The 19,753-nt window shown below is 36.5% G+C and overlaps 1 protein-coding gene across 50 annotated transcripts in view; it reads left to right on the top strand.

The window, feature by feature from the left end:
- elna (elastin a) overlaps positions 1-19,753 on the top strand; it is a 115,526-nt gene that overhangs the window by 79,808 nt on the left and 15,965 nt on the right. For 44 of the 50 annotated variants that reach the window (XM_049478690.1, XM_049478693.1, XM_049478715.1 and 41 more), the window contains 28 exons: positions 109-156; positions 305-385; positions 481-525; positions 620-670; positions 1,703-1,747; positions 1,862-1,933; positions 2,480-2,524; positions 3,032-3,127; positions 3,286-3,318; positions 4,194-4,301; positions 4,445-4,477; positions 5,617-5,691; positions 6,682-6,714; positions 6,840-6,899; positions 10,255-10,284; positions 10,530-10,715; positions 10,792-10,833; positions 11,568-11,609; positions 12,285-12,305; positions 13,611-13,628; positions 13,748-13,774; positions 13,900-13,914; positions 14,276-14,655; positions 15,495-15,530; positions 15,643-15,681; positions 15,762-15,836; positions 16,754-16,789; positions 18,273-18,329. In XM_049478690.1, the coding sequence (XP_049334647.1) occupies positions 109-156; positions 305-385; positions 481-525; positions 620-670; positions 1,703-1,747; positions 1,862-1,933; positions 2,480-2,524; positions 3,032-3,127; positions 3,286-3,318; positions 4,194-4,301; positions 4,445-4,477; positions 5,617-5,691; positions 6,682-6,714; positions 6,840-6,899; positions 10,255-10,284; positions 10,530-10,715; positions 10,792-10,833; positions 11,568-11,609; positions 12,285-12,305; positions 13,611-13,628; positions 13,748-13,774; positions 13,900-13,914; positions 14,276-14,343 (1,274 nt within the window). In that variant the 3' untranslated portion in view covers positions 14,344-14,655; positions 15,495-15,530; positions 15,643-15,681; ... (1 more) ...; positions 16,754-16,789; positions 18,273-18,329. The remainder of the gene's footprint in view (positions 1-108; positions 157-304; positions 386-480; positions 526-619; positions 671-1,702; positions 1,748-1,861; positions 1,934-2,479; positions 2,525-3,031; positions 3,128-3,285; positions 3,319-4,193; positions 4,302-4,444; positions 4,478-5,616; positions 5,692-6,681; positions 6,715-6,839; positions 6,900-10,254; positions 10,285-10,529; positions 10,716-10,791; positions 10,834-11,567; positions 11,610-12,284; positions 12,306-13,610; positions 13,629-13,747; positions 13,775-13,899; positions 13,915-14,275; positions 14,656-15,494; positions 15,531-15,642; positions 15,682-15,761; positions 15,837-16,753; positions 16,790-18,272; positions 18,330-19,753) is intronic. The other 6 variants (XM_049478691.1, XM_049478713.1, XM_049478695.1 and 3 more) reach the window with 6 other exon arrangements.

Raw genomic sequence — 19,753 nt, 5'->3', positions numbered from 1 at the left:
TAATGTTAAAGTACATTAAAGTGCATTATTAAAGCTAGAAATTATTGAGTGCTCTATGCAGGAAAATTTAACTAACTATGATGAATTTTGTTGTTTAATGTTCTCTAGTAGGTACAGGAGGACTTACCGCTGCTCAGGCCAAAGCTGCTAAATATGGTGAGCACAAACAATGTTTAAAATACACAGACGTGCCACTTGTCATGGGACAGGAACTAGTATTCTGTCCCATGACTTTTGCCACACACATTTCCACATTCAATGTACATATTGTATATATGCTATATGTAATGCTATATTGTTTTAGGTGCTGGAGCTGGATTAGGTGGAACAGGCCTAGGTGGTCCAGGTGCAGTACCAGGAGTTGGACAGTACCCAGGAACAGGAGGTCTGGTGGTCTCTTGGCATTAATTACGGACTGTAAATTCATATTTTGTGTTTTGTAAACATGCTAACACTGAGATGTTCTTTTAACATCTGTAGGTACAGGGGTTCTGACACCTGCTCAGGCCAAAGCAGCGAAATATGGTACTGGAAAAGTGAATGTGATGAGGTTTATCTAATGCATCTAATTTATCTAATTGGGTTTTCAGTTGTTAACTTCTTTTTATTCGCTCTGCAGGTGCGCTACCAGGTGCTGGCCGGGTACCAGGTGCTGGTGGATTTGTACCTGGTAAGAGAAAGATCACAATTTTGTTCTTTTTTAGTATGCATGCATTTTTCATGACTGTAACACTAAAAGAGGTGGTGGTGGGTTGTCAGATACTTATGTTTTGGTTTGGTTCATGGTTTAAGAATGGTTTCTTAATTTATTGTATTGGATAAAGAAATAAAACATGCCTTGTATGATTTTTTTTTTCATTCAAAAAGCTATGCTTTTTATTCAAGTTCATACCAGAAATACCTTCATACCAGAAACTCCATAGCTTTTTAAAATGTCCTCTGTTTATTTTATCTCTGCTATGAGTCCGCTTTTACTCGCTTTTTCTGCTTTCTTAAATTTCACTGCTTTACACCAGTGTTCACTAGTGAGTGAAGCTATAGTTCACCATTATTTGTGTATATAAACGGACTAGGTGTCACGTCCTTGCCTGTGTCATTTCTCCACGCGCTCTCTGTTTTCTCCTTGTCTTCGCCTATGTCTTTAGTGCTCTCACCTGTGTTTATTTGTAGCTCCGCCCCCTCATTACCAGTCCCCAGGTGTTACCTGTTTCCTTTCCCTCCTTGTGTGTGTATTTAAGCTCCTGTGTCTGTGCTGTTTGTTCTCTAAGTTCCTGCTTTTTGGTTTATTGTTTTCTTGTTTCTGGTATGTAATAAATTCTCTCCTTGCTACACTGTGATACTAGATTACACCTGGACAAATTCAAATCGGTTAGTCTGATTGTCACGCATATAAGGCAGAAAAACAGAAGAACCGGCTTGGATTTTGATCATTTATACAGCTTGAAAGTTGATCAGTTTTGTAATCAATGAACGCCATCAATATACATGTGTTAATTTTGTAAAACTTTTTTAACGATTTTTCACAAAGTGAATTTAAAAAAACATAATTTGACCAGGAATATCTTTAGGCTGTATGTGGAGAACCAATTTTGCAAACTAGTAACCCCAAGGTCCTCTAGAAAACTAATCAGATGCTGTGTGTAAGACAGTGCCTAGTTTTTCATTAAGCTTCTCAAGATGTTGATGTTCTGTTTATCTACAGGTACAGGAGGTCTCACACCAGCTCAGGCAAAAGCAGCAAAATATGGTAACCTATCTCCTGTTCAAACAAATGCTACTGCTGCTTTTTAATCTAATTGAATTGGATCTGATTAAAAAAAAATATAGTTCTGGTAGTAAGTCCTTGTTCATCCCCATCAAGGTGCTGGTGCTGGTGCTGGTTTGGGTGGTCTTGGTGTACCGGGTGCTGGAGGGCTTTACCCTGGAGCAGGAGGTGCGAACATTGTATTCTTTTTCTTATTCAGTATTTTTCAGAGATTACAAGAAGTGTGAAAAAATGATACTGTATGATAATAATAAAAAAAATAATAATAATAATTGGGCTTTTAAAATATAATAAATACACAGAGGTTCAGTATTATGTAAAAAAAGCATTTCTGTCCTAATCCACAATAGTATATTAGAATAGTTAATAATAGTTAATAAATAAATAAAGGTTAGGTGGCACTGTGGATAACACACTCACCCTAGTGAAAGAAGTTTAGTTCATCCAAAATGACACTTAACTAACTTCATTTAAATTCAGTTTAACACTGTAATTTTTTCTAGATTAAATCATTAGTTATATGTATATTAAAGCTTGTTCTGAGTGTCATTCACATAAATGCGCTTTTTTTGTAACTAAATATGTTTTTTTCTTTTTTCTTTTACAACAACAGAATTGTTTTGTTATTTGTATTGCTGTATACCTTAGTTATTATTATAATGTCATATTGTGCATTTACTGTATGTGTCAGCCAATGATGCTCTTGTTATACAGGTGCAGGGGGTCTTACAGCTGCTCAAGCCAAAGCTGCTAAATATGGTAAATATTATATGTTAAAATTAAATGAAATTTAAAGCAAATTGGCATAAACTTCTTTATTGCTTGAGCAAAAATGTAGCATATTTAATGTGCCAATACTACTAAAGCTACACTTCATGTTAAATATCATGGGATAGCAGAAAGTGTTATGGGCAGAAACTGTTGTCCTAAGTTGTGAGGTGTTATCTAATTGTTGTAAATGCTATTCCAATGATGCGTGCCATAAGTGTACTGGAAATACATCATAGAAGGCATTACCACCCACAGTGCACAGTGAAGTGGGTGCTAATGACTGTGACCGGTGGTGTCTGGCTCGAGTTGTCCATGTGAACATATAAGTGACTCTGTAGCAGAAATCATATTCCCATTAAATGCATGAGGCCCCGTATGTATGTAGCTTATATTAGACATGAGACATGATGCTAGTTCCTGTCCTATAAATAATCCTAGCATATTATAAAGCATATTTAGCAATAAATTGACTTACGTGTTTGTTTTTTCATTCAGGTGCTGGAACTGGACTGGGTGGTGCTGGAACTGGACTGGGTGGTGCTGGAACTGGACTGGGTGGTGCAGGTGGTGTACCTGGATTAGGAGGAGCAGGTAGTAAAAACATAGATTGATCAAGTAAAAAAAAATCTAATTAAATTAAGCAAATCAAGTTTGTTTATGAGAAAATCAGAGTTTTAGTTTAGTGCTGTAAACAATATATGTAATAACCAACTGTCAGGCTGAAAAATAACCATATCCTCTTTCTTTAGCCGGTTACGCTGCTGCAAAGGCTGCAAAATATGGTAATCATTTAAATTTCATCCTAAAATCATGAATTTTGAGGGATTTTTTTTCTCCAAATGGAGTTAAGCCTCCCGAGTATGATAAGATTGATCGTACTTTGCTTCAGTTTCATTATCTTAGTATTACTTAAGAGGTCATCAGTTATTTGTCACATGGTTGTGGGTTCAATAATCATGTCCACCAAGCTTCCACTGATCTCAAGCTTTTCCTGCTCTCAGTGTCACCTTTGTTGTAGAAAAATGCCATAAAAGGCATTACCACCCACTGTGGAAAGCGCCGTGGGTGGTAATGATCGTGACCGGTGGTGTCTGGCTTAAATTGTCCATGTGTACAGGCCAGCTTCTCTAGCAGCATATTTAATGCAGTAGACCTCAAACACTTATCCTATAGGTCTGTGCAGCATTTGTTAGCTTCTATGGTAGGTGGCAAAAGTTATGGGACACAAAACTAGTTTCGGTTCCATGAACTTTGGCATGTCTTCGTAGTATCACTGATTTGTTTGTAGAATCTGAATCTTTATTGCTGAATAATTAATGTAAAAGGCATTAGTTATTTGTGATTTTTATTATGCAGTTTAATTGGATATTAAATAAAGGCAACACCACACTATTATTAAATACATTATTATTATAAATTATAAGATATTATTAGATAAAAGTAGATAAAGAGCAAAAATGCGGCCCACATTGAGCACAAAAATGATAGAAAATATGACACTGTCCAGTTATGTACTGATTGCACTGTTATATACAATATGAATGCCAAGATATTTCTCTAAACCAAACATTTAGATATTTGAGTGCTGCTCTGGATTTGTAACATTGAAATTCAAAGCCAGCTGAGTCATAATGTGAAAAACTATTTACATTTGTAGGTGTTCCTGGCACTGGAGTAAATGGAGTACCAGGACTTGTACCAGGAGCTCGTCCAGGATTTCTGCCCGGATTTGTGCCAGGAGCTGTGCCAGGGGCTGTGCCAGGAGGTGAATTCTGTTTTACTGTTTGTAAAATATTGAAAAACAGCAAGCAGGCCAGTTATGTGTTAATGAGTCGGGGTCATGTCAGGGTGAATTCTGTAGGGAAGTTATAAATAACTGAAGTTTTAATGTTTTTGTTGATTTCACAGCATATCCAGGAGGAGTTAAACCACCCAAATATGGTAATAATTTGCACTACTGTGTTTTTATGCAATTCAATTGTGTACTAATGTGATTAATGTCTGTGAAAACAGCAAAGTCCTCAGCATCTTTCCTAAGAAACAAAGTTTTTAAGTGTAGCACAAAGGTGGGGGCAACTCAGAGTGTGACATTATTTAAATAAGTTCCGTTAATAGGGGAAAACATTAAGCTAATCGAGTCAATATTCAGATATCTTACAAATATTTTGGTCACAATGGTTGGTGTCAAGGTAGTAAACAGCTGTGTGTCCATCTCCGTGCTTACCTGTTTGGTAGACAACTGTCTTGTAGCCCTTCTGGACTTAAAGCTCTCTATATCTATTAAATGTATTGCTTATTTGCTTTGGTTTTACTCCATCTCTGGTCATAAAGCTTATAAGAAGGATGTTAGAGCTGTCTAAAGCTGTGTTTGCTTGCTATTTTGTTCCTTACCTGGCAACCAGGGATGTGGATATAGGACTGGGGAATGGGCAGCTGGCAGAATCAGAGGCTAAAACACTAATATATCTCTGCTTCATAACTCTATAAATGTTTTCATAATATCAGATGACACATCCTAATAATTTAGTTTTAGTCATTCAGAGTGGCCAAACCAAGGGTAGCCACTTACAGATACCAAATACAAATACAATTTATTATCAGAGGGGCTAGGCTTATAGGGGTAGTCAAGGACAGGCAGGGTCAGAAACAAAAAGGCAGCAATAGTAAACAACATACCAAACTGGGGTCAAACATGGGAAACCCAACAGGAAAAAGGGCAAGGCAAAAGAAGAGTCAAAATACAAATATAGGTTAGCAAAGATGAAGAAATGAAACCGAGCGCAAGGCAAGAGAGTAGTCAGAAAACACAAATGGGTCAGTAACAAAGGAAAACAACAAAAGAAATGTGTCATAGAAGAGCTAGCAAACTAGATTCAATACTCATCGAAGAACAGACCAGGTGTGAGCAATCAGAAGCTGGGAGAGCGTGAACGCCACAGCGTCACGTGATCAGCAGAGTCAGGAAGGTCCAGTGTGAGTGCATGCTGGGAATTATAGTCTTTTTTTTTGTGTGAATTGTTGTGTAAGTCCAGAGCAGGCAAACTGACAATGCCAGGACTAACATGTTTTATGTTTTGCAGGTGTACCTGGGGCAGGTGGAATTCCAGGCATTGGAAGCCTCGGTGGAGGACCAGGAGTTGTGCCAGGGGCTGGAGGTTGCCTGTTTTTTTGGACATTGTCTTTGACCACAAACATATCCAGTTTGGAGTATTTTCTTAAGTACAAGATTAGCTCACGGCTGTTTACTATTTGGACAACAGTCCGTTAATGAAACTTAATCTGTCCCAGAGAACCCATTGCATCAATAGTCACGGTTCTACCTAATCGAAATGAAATATAAGCACAGAACACATTTTAAACCGCTCATATTGTATCATTTTGGAGCTTTCTAAATGGCTTTCAGAACTAGAAGCTGGAGTCAAACCTCCTAAAGCTGCTACATATTTACCATTTTGCCAGCTATTTACATTTGTGGAGAAGTTACAGAACTAATGTATTGCATCATTGTTTGGATTTGTTTGGAATTAAGTAAAGTTCTTATGGATATTTTCTTCTGCAGAAAAATACAGTTTATGGATTACTCTATAATGTCTTATGACTATTATTTGAGGTGTACCATTGTAGAGATTTAGCACAGGCCTTAAATTTTATAGCATACCTACAATAAAAAACAGTACTTTACAGTGAAATGCCAATGTCATTTTTTGGAAAAATCACACCTGTATTAGTGCTGAGGTGTTATCTTATGAGTTTGACTGAGGCCTGATAGTGGGTGCCAGTCGGATAGGACTTTGCATTTCCGAAGTTGCCTAAGCATTTATCATTGCTCAGTCTACAGTGTTACATGTGTACTGGAAATATGTCATAGAAGGCATTACCACCCAGAGTGGACAGTGCAGTAGGTGAAATGGATAGAATTGCAAATGGGAACAGACAAGCCACTCTGGCAGAATTTTCACGGGAGATGGCAAAAGTCATGGGACATGATACTCATCCCATGTCTCATGTCCCATGGCATTTGGAATGTCAGTGTATAAACAACTTGTTTTATACTTGGCACCATTTTACTTTTTAAACTGTACACAAATGTAACTGTGGCTAATTTTAATAAACAAAATAATATTTGATTTTTGTGTGTCTTTTAGGATATCCTGCTGGTGCTAAGGCACTTAAATATGGTATGTACTTTAAAAGAACTCGCTGGGTGCTGAATATTTGGTGAATTTCTATTTTAGAATGAAAATTTTCCAAAAAATGTATGTACAATATAATGTACAGTAATGAATGGTAATGTGTTTCTCAGGTCCTGGTGGTTATGGGGTTCCAGGGGCAGTTCCTGGAGCAGGACTACCAATAGCTGGAGGTAAATGATAATGATCTTCAGGATACTGAACTGCTTGTTCAGGATTTGTGCAACAATACACTCAGGATGGGATACAGCAGTCTTCGTATACTTTAACTATTCATTCAACATCGGCACTTGACCAAACTAAAGTTCTTGAAGCTACAATCAAATTCTCACAGCAATGTTATGACACTTGTAAAGTGTTCTTAAAGGGTTAAGATATAGGCTGCATTTAGTTCTCTATTAAGACCCTTGATTTTATTCGCTGGTTCGAATCCTGTTCATGTAGCTTGCCATCAGCTGCCTGAGCCCTGAGAGAGCACGATTGGCCTTGATCTCCCTGGGTCATCACAAGGCATCTTTGAGCTGATGTATCAGTCGCTGTGCTTTCTCCCTAACATGCTGGCTATCCGGCAATGCTGCATCAACAGCAGTTCAAAAAGAGGCGGTGACTGACTTCACATGTATCGGAGAAGGCATGTGTTAGTCTTCACCCTCCTGATGTTGGGGCATTACTAGTGATAGGTGGAGTCCTAATGAATGGGTTGGGTAAAAATGGCAAAAAAAGAAGTTATAATTAAGTTATAAGTAGTGTTTCAGATACATTGGTACTTCTGCTGTAAATGTAAGGCAGAGATAGAGCATGCCGGTCCATTGTTACCGTAATGGATTTAGATTATGCTTGGTTTATTTTGACTGTGAGTCACACATGTTGCAATGATGTCACATTTAAATCCACTCCACATATTTCTTCCACTGAACACTAAAGAAAGAAAGAAAGCCATTCTCATGCTACGCAGATGAATCAACCTGTCAGCTCAGTTATGAGCCACTCTCATGAGTTTAGACCGTGTTTTCCATTTGTAAACATGTTAATTTAGACAGATTGAGCTTGGGCAATGTTTAGAGGTTTTAAAAACACGGCTGGCACTAAGACTGCTTGACACATGGAGAATGCGTCAGAATTAAATGCAGTTGAATTGCTTTGGAATGACTGAGATCAGAAATGATGTACAGGTTCCAGGGGTAGTGGGTCAGAAAATGTCCTGGACTAGTTTGTTCATTATAGGAAACAACATTTAATTATTATGGAAGGATCTTATTCTACAGAGTCTGTTTAATGTCACTTCCCACCCGTACAAAGCTGAAGATGGGTAAAGATGTTAAATGAATACATTTGGCTGCTTTATATGTGCAAAATAAGAGTAAGATGAAATCAAGAGTAAGACTTTCTGGATCAGATACACACCTGTTGGCACTTGCCTAATGTCGAGAATGGACAGCTAGATGGGTATAAAGTCTTCAACACTGAGCTATGGAGCACTGGAACTGTTGGGGTGAGGTGGGGTGGGGTGGTGATCATCCAGCACCAAGGTCATACCAATATTATTGTTACTAAATGCAATTAATATTAGATTTCTTTGGAAACAGGTGTCCCAATGGTTATGTTCAAACAGTGTACCTACTTCTGGAATCAAAGGTATTACTTAGGAGTTTGGCACAAATTGCAAAACTGCCCTGATAATGTCATAAAAGGCATTACCACCCACAGTGAAAAGAGCAGTGGGTGGTAACGATTGTGAGCATCAAGGAAGCATCAAGGAACATTTTTCCATGTGAATAGACAAATCACATTCACATTCAATGATGGATTTAACATATTACATATTCTGCTAATTAGTGTTATTTAGCTTCCATGGGATGTGAAAAAAGTCATGAAACAAAATACTAGGCAATAATAGAAAAATTATAATGCATCTAATGAAGGCTACGTTCACATAACCAAGCTGAAGTGACTCAAATCGGATTTTTTGCTCAATGTGGCTCTTTTTTTATGGCTTTGTGAACGTGCCAAATTCAAATTCTATACAAGTTTTGCAAGCTATAGCTGCAAAAACTGCAAAAGCAAACCGCCTGGCCTTTTTTCACCTCCTCGACCTGAGCATGTACTTCAGACCAGCTGTTTAATCTCCACTCCAGCAAAAGATGCTCCACATATAAGCTGCTAACTCATCCATTTCCCTTCATAAAGCTACGAGTCATCTCTCAAATATGATGTTTTTTTTGTTGTTGTTTTTACACATCAATGTGCGCATGTGAGGGACAGATTCGTTCACATTACACACAGATACAGATCACTTTGTGAATGTGAACCATCAAGACCAAAAAATCGGATTTGAGCAAATGTGGCTTGCAATGTGAACATTGCTTTGATATTTTGAGTTCTCTCAAAAATGGTTTCATACAGTGTGTGGTCAGTAACTGAGCTGACAGCTATATTTATATCTGGCTTTCTTTAGTCATCTGTAGAAGAAACATTTAAGCCTGGCAGAGTGGGTTCAAACATGACATCACTCCAAAACGTGTTACCCACATTAGCCAGTGTAAACCAAACACAGCCGTAATCAATTGCCGTGCCCACGCACCAACTTACTGCACCCCTCCCTGCCTTAGTTATAAACATAGAAGAAGAGGATGTAGAAACGTGAAGAGAAAATTGACATGATCTAACACAGGGGTTCCTAATCTTCTGCAGTGTGCCGCCAACTTGCCCCACTACAGAGTGTTCCACAGGCTACACATAACTTTAATCGACCATGTAAACAAAATCTAAACAAATGAAGCACAATAAACCAATGTAGCCCATCAAACTGATTGCCCTGAATTGCCTGAATGTTTTATTGTGAAATATCCTGTTGTTAGGAGTAAAACAGATGAAATTAAGCCCAGATTTGTACAGGATAGGAAACCTCTGTATTAGTGACTGCAATGGGAGCAGCTACTCAATATACACCCTTCCTTCACCTCCAATAAATGTGATTTTTTTTTATTTATTTATTATGGATTGTTTTATGTATAAAGTCTCATAAATCATGTTCCTAACATACCATGAATATACCATTTCATACTGTTTTATTTTTTGCAAATAATGTACATAATATTTGTTACACCTTAAACAGAAGGTAAAACTGTTTTTTGGTCACCGCCCAGTAGCAGTACCACTGCAGCCCATGGACTCCACAGCCTGCAGGTTAAAAAACACTGCTTTAGCAGCACCATAGTCAGTTTAGCTGTTTGTGTCTTGGTACTTTTTAATACTTTTTTTGTTTGTTTGTTTTTTCCTTCTGGACTGATAATAAGTCTGTCACGATTTTTGTCATAATTTAATTTATCATAATTTATCAGTAGCATAAAATTGTTTGTCACAGTTCCGTAGCTGAAGTGGTGATTGGTCTGTGTGGTCTCTATATGTGTACCTGCAGGTATTGGAAGCCTGTCTGAAAGGACATTGTAAAATTATTATTTGGAAAATATCAGAAGGGAAAATTCCAGAAGGATGTGTAGTAACAGCTGTGCTATGTTTCTATTACAGCATATCCTGGTGGGGTTAAGCCTCCTAAAGGTATGATTTTCTGATGACGCTACATTGTATTAATCTTATTTGGACATTTTAATGTTTTAATTAATGCAAATTGTGCATGAAAATAATGAATTTACGTCTATGGCATGCCAAACTTGATTATCCTAGCTCCACCCACCACCATGTTTAATCTGCTGAGAAAAAAAATAGCTGTAGACCACCTGGGTATACAAGAGTTAATAGCTCTGCCAGACTGTCTTATCTTTACAGTAAGGTTCTGCTTGCAGGTGTGCCTAGCACTGGTGTCGCTGGAACTGGCGTCGCTGGAACTGGTGTAGCTGGAACGGGCGTTGCTGGGACTGGCGTGACTGGAACGGGCGTTGCAGTTCCTGGAGCGACCCCTGGTGTGCCAGTCGGGGTTGGGATTGCTGTTCCAGGTGGAACCGGTGTGCCTTTGGTACCTGGGAAGCCACGTAAGTGGAACTGAAAACGCGATGCTAAATAAACACACAATGCATCACTGCTGATATTTCATTGTGCTTTTTACAGCCAAGGATGGAGGTCTGTTCCCTGGTGGGACTGCTGGCCCAGGTAGGATTGTTTGCTACCATACTGGGCACCTTGTGACAGCCCACTTTTTTCTTTTTCTTTTTTTTGGTGATCTCAATGTTTAGGTTCGGGGTGGAATGGGTGGCATGGCAGATTGCAGGTGGTGTGAGGTTTGTAAGTGTTTGGGAGACTGATCTGAAATGAATCACTTTTTGTACATTTACAAGTATATACACTGTTTTAAACTAGGGGTTGGAAGTAGGGATGCACAAAATATTTGGCAACCAATACTATTTTACTAGAAATGCCCAAGAATAAGCATTTTGGTGTTTGATGAAGCTCCATAACTCTAAAGATCACAGTTCCTCTGTTCCTCTGCCCAGTACTGAGGGCTTAATACCGCTGTAATGTGTTCATGTGGGTCATGTGCTCACAGCTTCTTCAAAGGGTATACTTTTTTGGCAATGCTTTTTTTTGATGGAAACTATACAGTTTTTGCATCCACAGCTGATTAATTAAATATATACATAAAAAATAAAGCTGTCATAAAAGAATCACGTTTGTTTTTATAAAGAATGCCAGCTTGCTAAAGCTTCTGCTATATCTGCCCAGCAAAATCCAAGCTGATACAACTCTTTGTAGCCAATTCACCCCAAAACGCCACCCTGTGGCTGCTGCCAGTGCTGATTACACCAATGACCACACAGCTAGTCACCTCTTTGCTGCCTTCCTTTTAACTGCAAGTCTTCAAGGTGGAACCTGTTGTTTCTTGGCAGGACCGACGGCTAGCGTTGCAAATGGCACGGCCCCTGAGTCCAGTAAGACCTACTGTGTTGCATGAAATCCTGTTAAATCCCTTTATAGAAAAACAAAACTAAACACACACTTCATTACACTATGTGGACAAAAGTATTGGGACACCTTCTCCATTGGTATACAGTATTTGTGCTATCTGGACACATCTGCGTCAGCAATGTGTCAACAACTTAAAATTTAACATGTATTATTTATATATTATAATAATGCGTTTAAAAATTATGCATTTATTATACAAATTAATGTATTTAAAGGGGTGTCCACAAACATTTGGACATATAGTGTACATGTAATGCACATGCATCTTATTTCTCCTTTTTTCCATTTGCCTTTCATTAACCTCTCAGCTAACTGTGACTGAAATGCACACAGCATTTAAATTTTCTTTAATATCTAATTAGCTAATTATACTTTGATGAATTTATGAAAATCTATAGAACCAGATAGTGCCCACATTGCTTGTGGGGGATTATGGAAAATGTTTATATTAGTGTTAATTAATGTTTCATATAGGCAGCAGCAGCAGCAACAAAAGACAAACAATGAATCAAGCAGTTTTCATTCTACAGTTTTCAATGACATGCACAGAACCTGTTTTTTGTTGTTGTTTTCTTTCTATATTTCCTTAAGGTTTTGTCTGTCTTTATTAATTATTTAAATTTTCCACTTCTATGCAGGTGCGACTGGGATAGCTCCAGGTATGAGCTAAATAATCATTTAACAGATTTCTTGTATTAAAAAGCCTTGTCTAGAGGTTTAATATGAGCCCCCAAGGAATTCTGTGGATTTCTCCATGAATGCGATCTGGTTTTCATCTCGAGTCAAAATGAACTATTGTTTATTATTTTAACAAGTAACACATGCAGCATTTTTCATTTCCTGTTTAATCAGTTAAGGCTGATTAATGAAAAGTTTGTGAATTTCTGCAGTAATGATCTCCTGAAAGGAGGGTAATTGCAGTCAGGTGTTAAAGAAATAGTTTGGTAAATAAAGAAATGAACATGATTGATTGCTGACCTGGATGCAGCCACTTAGTCAAAGGACTGCATCTTACACCCTGTGTAAAGTGCATTGCGATGTTCATTGCTATCTTAAACCCCGTTAAGAGTCTATTTTCACACCTGCGTCATTTGAATAGCAACAGAAAGGCTCCGAGTGGTCCAGTGGACTAATCGCTGCAACTATGATCAAGAGATCGCTGGTTCGAATCCTGTTTATGTAGCTTGCCATCAGCTGCAGATGTTCATTGCTATTTTGCCACCATAGGTGTGCCGTGTGTGGCAAACGCACACACAAGAACATACAGCAGCACACAAACACAACTTTTACATCAACAATAAACAGAATAGAAAATAAAATAACAACATCGCTGTTCCCATAAATTACCTGCTCACACACTTTCACAGCGTGAACAAGCAGGTCAGTTTCCTCTGCTGGGAAGTGCAGAAACGCTGCATTGTTAAAATAGCAATCCGCCAAAGTTAGAGCACACCTGACTCTCAATGGGAAATTAGTAATTTGTACACTATTTGGAGATATCCAATATATATCCCCACTAACAGTTTATTATTTAAGCAGTCCAATTGACATATTATGTTCTTGTATTTGATGATATTTGAGAACTAAAACCAACCTGTATGGGTAATCTGAAGATTCCCAGCATAATGCCATGTTTGGAATCACATTGATTTGTTTTATGATTTTTTTTTTAACAAATTTAAAATGAAATATATTAATTTTGACCCAGATAATCAGATCATTTTACTTAATACTTTTAAACACTACCTATATAGAGTGGGTTATATATTATTAACACTGCTCATATAGGCAGAGTCATGTATTATTAACTAGCTCTTGTCTGTAACAAACTGATCATAAGGTCTTTTAAATAATTAAGTTCTCACTGAAATTAATCAGAATTTGTATTACTTGTGGACGAACATATAATTGATCTTCAACAGTATTAGTAATATGTATTAATATGTATTTAATTATTTCCACAGGAGCTGTGCAACCTGGTGGTATGTTCATTCCTATGATGTTGAATAATATTATGATTAGTTTTGTATATTTTAAATGTCAAATTTTATTCATTTTAAAATATACATGCATTTACATATTCCCATTGTATTTTTTACAGTTGGTGCTGGTGTTCTCCTCCCTAGTGGTAAGCTCAATTACTTTGTCTTAAACAAGACACATGCCTATATTATATGTATTTCTGGGTGGTCTTATAATAATGCAAATCATATCATGAAAATTGTATTATTGTTTATGTGTGTTTTTTTACAGCTGGGACAGGAGTTGGTAAGACCTTTTATTTTATTAATTTCACGATGACCACTGACAAATTAAGACTTTTAAACTAATAACTGTACATCAATAATTTTTTCTTCATATATTTTATTTTATTTTTGTTATTTTTTTAAGTAAAGAAATTATAGTTTAAGTAAAGAAATAAAACATGATTTCGCTGCTCTAGATATTTCTATATTTCTTCATTCATGAAGTTACCTAAAATTAAAGAATTAAAAAAGAAATTACTTTAGATTTAGGATAAAATAGCAAGCACCATAAAATAGTTAATGCTTTTCACTGCACAATATCACTTTTGGTGTAAAATAAATATAAAGAAATGTTGAATAATATTTGTTGAAATTATTTTCAGGTGGTACAGGAGTAGCAGCGCCTTCTGGTGTTAGGTTCTCATTAAACTCTATATTCTCTACACTCTAAAGAATAATTCAGTTATTTTCTATTTTCTATGATCTGTATCTGCCCAAATATCTTCAATTCTGTTGGCACAGCTGAAGCAACTTCCATTATAAGAACTAATAAAAGTGCATTTTTAGTGAATTCATTTGAGTTTTCAGTTGCTACTCTAATAAAACGTATATTTTGTCCCTGCTAATTAATTACAAGAGTCATGTACATTACATACAGAGAGATGTGGCCAAAAAAAAAACAGTAATTCAGACTATTTAGTTCAGTACTGATAATGCTATTTATTTATTTATTTTCATTTTTTGTCTTTTACAGTCCAGCCTGGTAAGTTCTTTTTTATTTTTTTTTTTATTATTATTATTATTTTTATGCTGCTTGTTGTATGCATACACTTCCAAACCCTCATTACACCGTTTCTGAATCAGTTTCTCTAATTTCGCTATTTATAGGGATATGTTTGAGTAAAATGAACATTGTTGTTTTATTCTATAAACTACAAACAAAATTTCTCCCAAATTCCAAGTAAAAATATTGTCATTTAGAGCATTTATTTGCAGAAAGTGAGAAATGGCTGAAATAACAAATAAAAAAAATGCAGAGCTTTCAGACCTCAAACAATGCAAAGAAGTTCATATTCATCAAGTTTTAAGAGAAATCAATATTTGGTGGAATAACCCTGGTTTTTATTCACAGTTTTTATGCATCTTTGCATGATCTACTCCACCAGTCTTACACACTGCTTTTGGATAACTTTGTCACTCCTGGTGCAAAAATTCAAGCAGTTCAGCTTGGTTTTACGGCTTTTGATCATCCCTCTTCCTCTTGATTGTATTCTAGAGGTTTTCAATTTGGTAAAATCAAAGAAACTCATAATTTTTTCCAGAGCTGTATTTTACATAACAGCTTTTATACATCATATTTTTCTTCACATATTTTAACATTCATCTTTCTGTCCACTAGAGGTCACAGTGTTTCATTTTTTAAAACTTTTATTATATCTACCCAAAAAAGGCTATTTTAATGCAATGCATTTACTCAGAGATACCACAAGATGGCAGGCTTTGCTTTTGCTGCACAATTATCTATATCTGATTCTGATACTCTCTGAATAAATTCTGTTGGCTGATAAAGTTTTTTTCTTCTGATTAACTGTCATTAATCAGGTGCGATTGCTAAACCTCCTAAGACTGGTGGAGTGGGTAAGAATTTCATAACACTTTTTATTATCATGTTTATGACAACGTAACAAATCCAGAACTGAATAAAGACTTTAATGTACTGACTGGCTGTACTTGCTGTTAATTTCCTCAGGTACTGGTGTTGGTGGTGCTATCCCCTATGCTGGCTATGGTAAGGACCCGAACTTTAATCCTTTTTAGTTCGATTAGGCAAGATTTCTTTTCATTAATGGAAGTTTCTCCTTGATTTAGGTCCATATGGTGGTGTTGCACAACCAGGGGCCGGCACTGGAGTTCTGCCAGGAGCCAAGCCGCTTAAAGCTCCAGGTAAATCACCACTAACCTGTTTTTCCTCCTACAGTGTATTATTATGAACTGGATGATTGACAGTGTAGATTGTGGTATGATTTGGGAAAATTTGAATGACTGTTATAAAACCCTCTTATTGTCTTTGATTTCATTTGGTGTTTAACATCTTTAAAAAATAAACAATGCATATGTTTGTGCTTCACATTTATAGACTTTTTTCCTTTAATTTAATGAGAAAAATATTCAATATTTAAGAAATGAAGGTCGGCCAATACTAAAAATTCCAAGAAATTTGAAAGTATGATCAAGTGCAGTTGCAAAAACATCAAAAACAATATAATGATAAAACTGGCTTTCATCAGAAACGCTCCTGGAATGGAAGAGCAAGAGTTACCTCTGGTGTACAGGATTAGTTCATCAGAGTTACAAGCCTCAGAAACCACAAGTCAAATATGCTTCACATTTCTAGAATTTTGTTCCTCTAACTTAATGAGGACAGCCAAATAAACATTAAAATACTTAAAAATATATTTTAAATGCATATATTGTACTCAATTCGATCCCAAGCAGTTTTAGCTGTAAAAAGAATATCAATTTACACACATTTGTGTTGAAAAATAATGAAGTCACTATGACAGGCATTTAATAAACTTAAAACAACTTCCCTCGGCTTTCAGTCCTGATACAGTAGTTCGGCTTGATGCATATAATATAGTTATAATTATAATCTGGGAGATTAAATGTCTAAAGAATAAAGTTTTAGTAAAATTGAGGAGAACAGGAGGGTTAATATCAGTGCACTTCATCAGTAACAGCACAGGACAACAGTATCTCTGGTTTATTAGTTAGGATTGAAAATGTGGGAAAAAGTACAATAAAAGCTTGAGTGGTGAAAAATGTCCATGTATATTCAGATATCTTCTGTTTTTCAACAGGTGTAGCAGGACCTGGCACCGTTGCTGGAGGAGGAAGTAAGACATTAAAAAAGCACCCATTCCCTTATTGTACCTTGATATACAGTGAATATCCATGTTTAAGTAATGTTCTAATACATATTATGGCAAGAACTACTAACTAAGTAAAGACAAAATCTTTTAAGAAATGTTTCTAAAAATTTCAAGAACTTTGAAAGTACCCTCAAGTGCAGTTGCAAAGACCATCAAAAACATTATAATGATGAAACTGGCTCTCATCAGGAACGCTCCAGGAAAGGAAGATTAAGAGTTACTTCTGTTGTACAGGATAAGAAACTGCAAGTTAACAACACCCCAGATAAGAGCCACCTAAATGTTTTACATAGTATTTTGCTTTTCTTTAACCCTTTACATTTACTAAATGATTCCTCATGTGTTCCCTCAACTGATTAGCTAGTTGTTGACCAGCTTTAGTGTCACATGCTTGAGTTTGATCTCTCAGGAGGTGGTCTTAAGCCCTTTCTGGACAGGATTAGTTTCACAGGGAGGTCCTGGGGTAATTTGCTCTTTTACGGGGGGTCCTCTGTGATTTTATTCCCGTCCAGGACGACCATATACGTGTTTTTCTCAGACGTACTCTGAAAAAAAATTACAGCCTGAAAAACCTATGTTTTTTTTTTCGCTGAACTCATAGCTATTTGTCCACTTCCACACACTGTAATTACACGTTGGGTGCGTGTTTCCACGGAGATCCATGTAAAACACAACAGCGAGTGGAAATGGAGGAGCTACTGAACGTTACGTGACGAGAAAGCCTAAAAACTCACTGGTCCTCCTGTTATTTTCAATTGCAGTCCGGACGCAAGAGTTTTGGGGGCAATTAAACTGCTATGGGTCCATTTGACACTTTCAGATGTGCACAAGAAAGCAGAAGTCCATTTCAGACATGTAAAAATACCCATTGATACCCATTTAGTAGCATCAGAAGAACTTTTCCAGGAATTTGAACATCACAATGGCATAACGGCATAACGGCCGTAATCGAGGAAATGCCATCCACTCTAGTTTCCTGTACAGGAACAGCTTTGAGTGTTCAAAGCTCAAGCATATCTGCAGCAATTCACTGACCACTGAATCATTACTTCCTGACTAGAGCTGTGTATTGCTGACATATAGGTCATCATATCTGTGGCTGAGGTCATTGCTTACTGTCTTAGAGATCTGGATAGACCTCTTTATGTTGTTTTATGAGTATCCTCTCACTATGTATAGAATAGATGTAGTACATAGTGTATTATCATGTCCAGAAGTTTGTGAAGGCTTCATACCCCACTGTAAAACACTTTGACAGTATCGGGCATGGTGTCAGGAGGCTGATGTAGACCTTTTATGACATGGCCCATTCTGTTGGCAGGGCTTTTCTTCAGAGATGTAACACAACCTAATTTTGAGCATAATTTAATAGTGTATATTGAGGGAATGTATGTATTGCAGATGTCTTTTGGACTGTCTGATTATTTGTGTGATGGTTCTATTTCAGTTGTGAGGTATCCTACAGATCTTGGCACTGGAGGTGGTGGTAAAGCACCCAAACCAGGTATAGCAACACAATTAAAAAAAAAAGAAAAAGAAATCAAAAATACTGAGATCAAGCTTAACATTAGTACCACCTCTTTGGTTCTACACCCATTATCCTTTTCATCAGCTCCATTGAGCATATAGGTGAATGTTCACAGGAACATGACTTAGCAGCTATTATTTTAGATGGTGGGTTATTCTCAGTACTGCAGTTATGCAGAAATGATGGTGGTGTAGTTAGTATTGCGTCAAGATAGGGTCAAAAGTTTTAAGAACCATAACTATAATCCATAACTATGAAATTTTAAGCTGACAAGAGGACTGATTTTAAAATCATGTTTGTGAACAGAATATTTAATATTGAATAGAGAGTTTAATATTCCGTTTGTGTTTTACCTTTATTAGAAATGTGTTTGCGCTTTCAGTATTTTTTTGCTCGGTTGTTGTGCTGCTGTGAACAAGTGGAATGACTTTAATGGACGGGGCTTATTTCCAGGAGCCAATGACTGACTAGTCCCCAAGCACCTGTAAAAACAGGGTCAAAACTAAACCAAAAGCGCAACTGAGAAAAAAATAAATACTAAACGCACAAACAGAGAGAAGCACAACTGACCAAAAAAATACTGAAAGCACAGAGAGAAGCTCAAACGAACAAAAAAAAAATACTGAAAGCACACAAAACAGAATATTAAACTCTCTGTGTAATATTAAATATTATGTTTACAAACATGATTTTAAAATTCTTGATTTTTAAAAGTCCTCTTACTTTCAAATTAAAATTTTGTGGTTATAAATTATACTTTTGATTCTCAAAATTTTGACTAGGGGTGGGCAATATTATATCGTATACAATATATCGTGACACAGAAATATCATGATATTAAAAATCCATATCGTGATAATAGGGCTGTTCTGTCTTAAAAGTAGTCTATTATTTACTGTGAAGCTTTAGGTGTATTTATTGTATAATTTTTTGTTTGCAGTTTATATGCATGCACTAAATATTCTGCAATATGTTTTGCTGCTTTATATTATTTTATGCTATATTATTTATTTTGCCACATTAAGAATATTCTGTTATACTATTATACTATATTCTGAAAATGAATGAATAATTTTTATTTTTTTATATCGTTATCACAAAAATACCCTGAAATATCGTGATATTATTTTAGAGCCATATCGCCCACCCCTAATTTTGACCCTATTTTGACGCCATATGTTAGTAGCATGAGTATAAGTGAGTATGAGTGCTACTGGAGTATTTAAACACTATGTCTACGTCTATTTACTGTTTAACATATTAGGACACTCCTGCTTGTAGCTGCTCCCACTTATATATGTATAGTCAGAGAGATAAGCTCTGAATCTGTTGCTTCACAGTTTGTGTCTGTCATCCTCTAGTCCTTTATCAGTGCTAACAGGACCCTGTTGGTTTACTGT

The sequence above is a fragment of the Astyanax mexicanus genome, chromosome 4 (assembly GCF_023375975.1).
Source record: "Astyanax mexicanus isolate ESR-SI-001 chromosome 4, AstMex3_surface, whole genome shotgun sequence".
Classification (NCBI taxonomy): domain Eukaryota; kingdom Metazoa; phylum Chordata; class Actinopteri; order Characiformes; family Acestrorhamphidae; genus Astyanax; species Astyanax mexicanus.
Note: the sequence above shows the minus strand (reverse complement) of the source record. Positions and strands in the feature narration are given on the sequence as shown.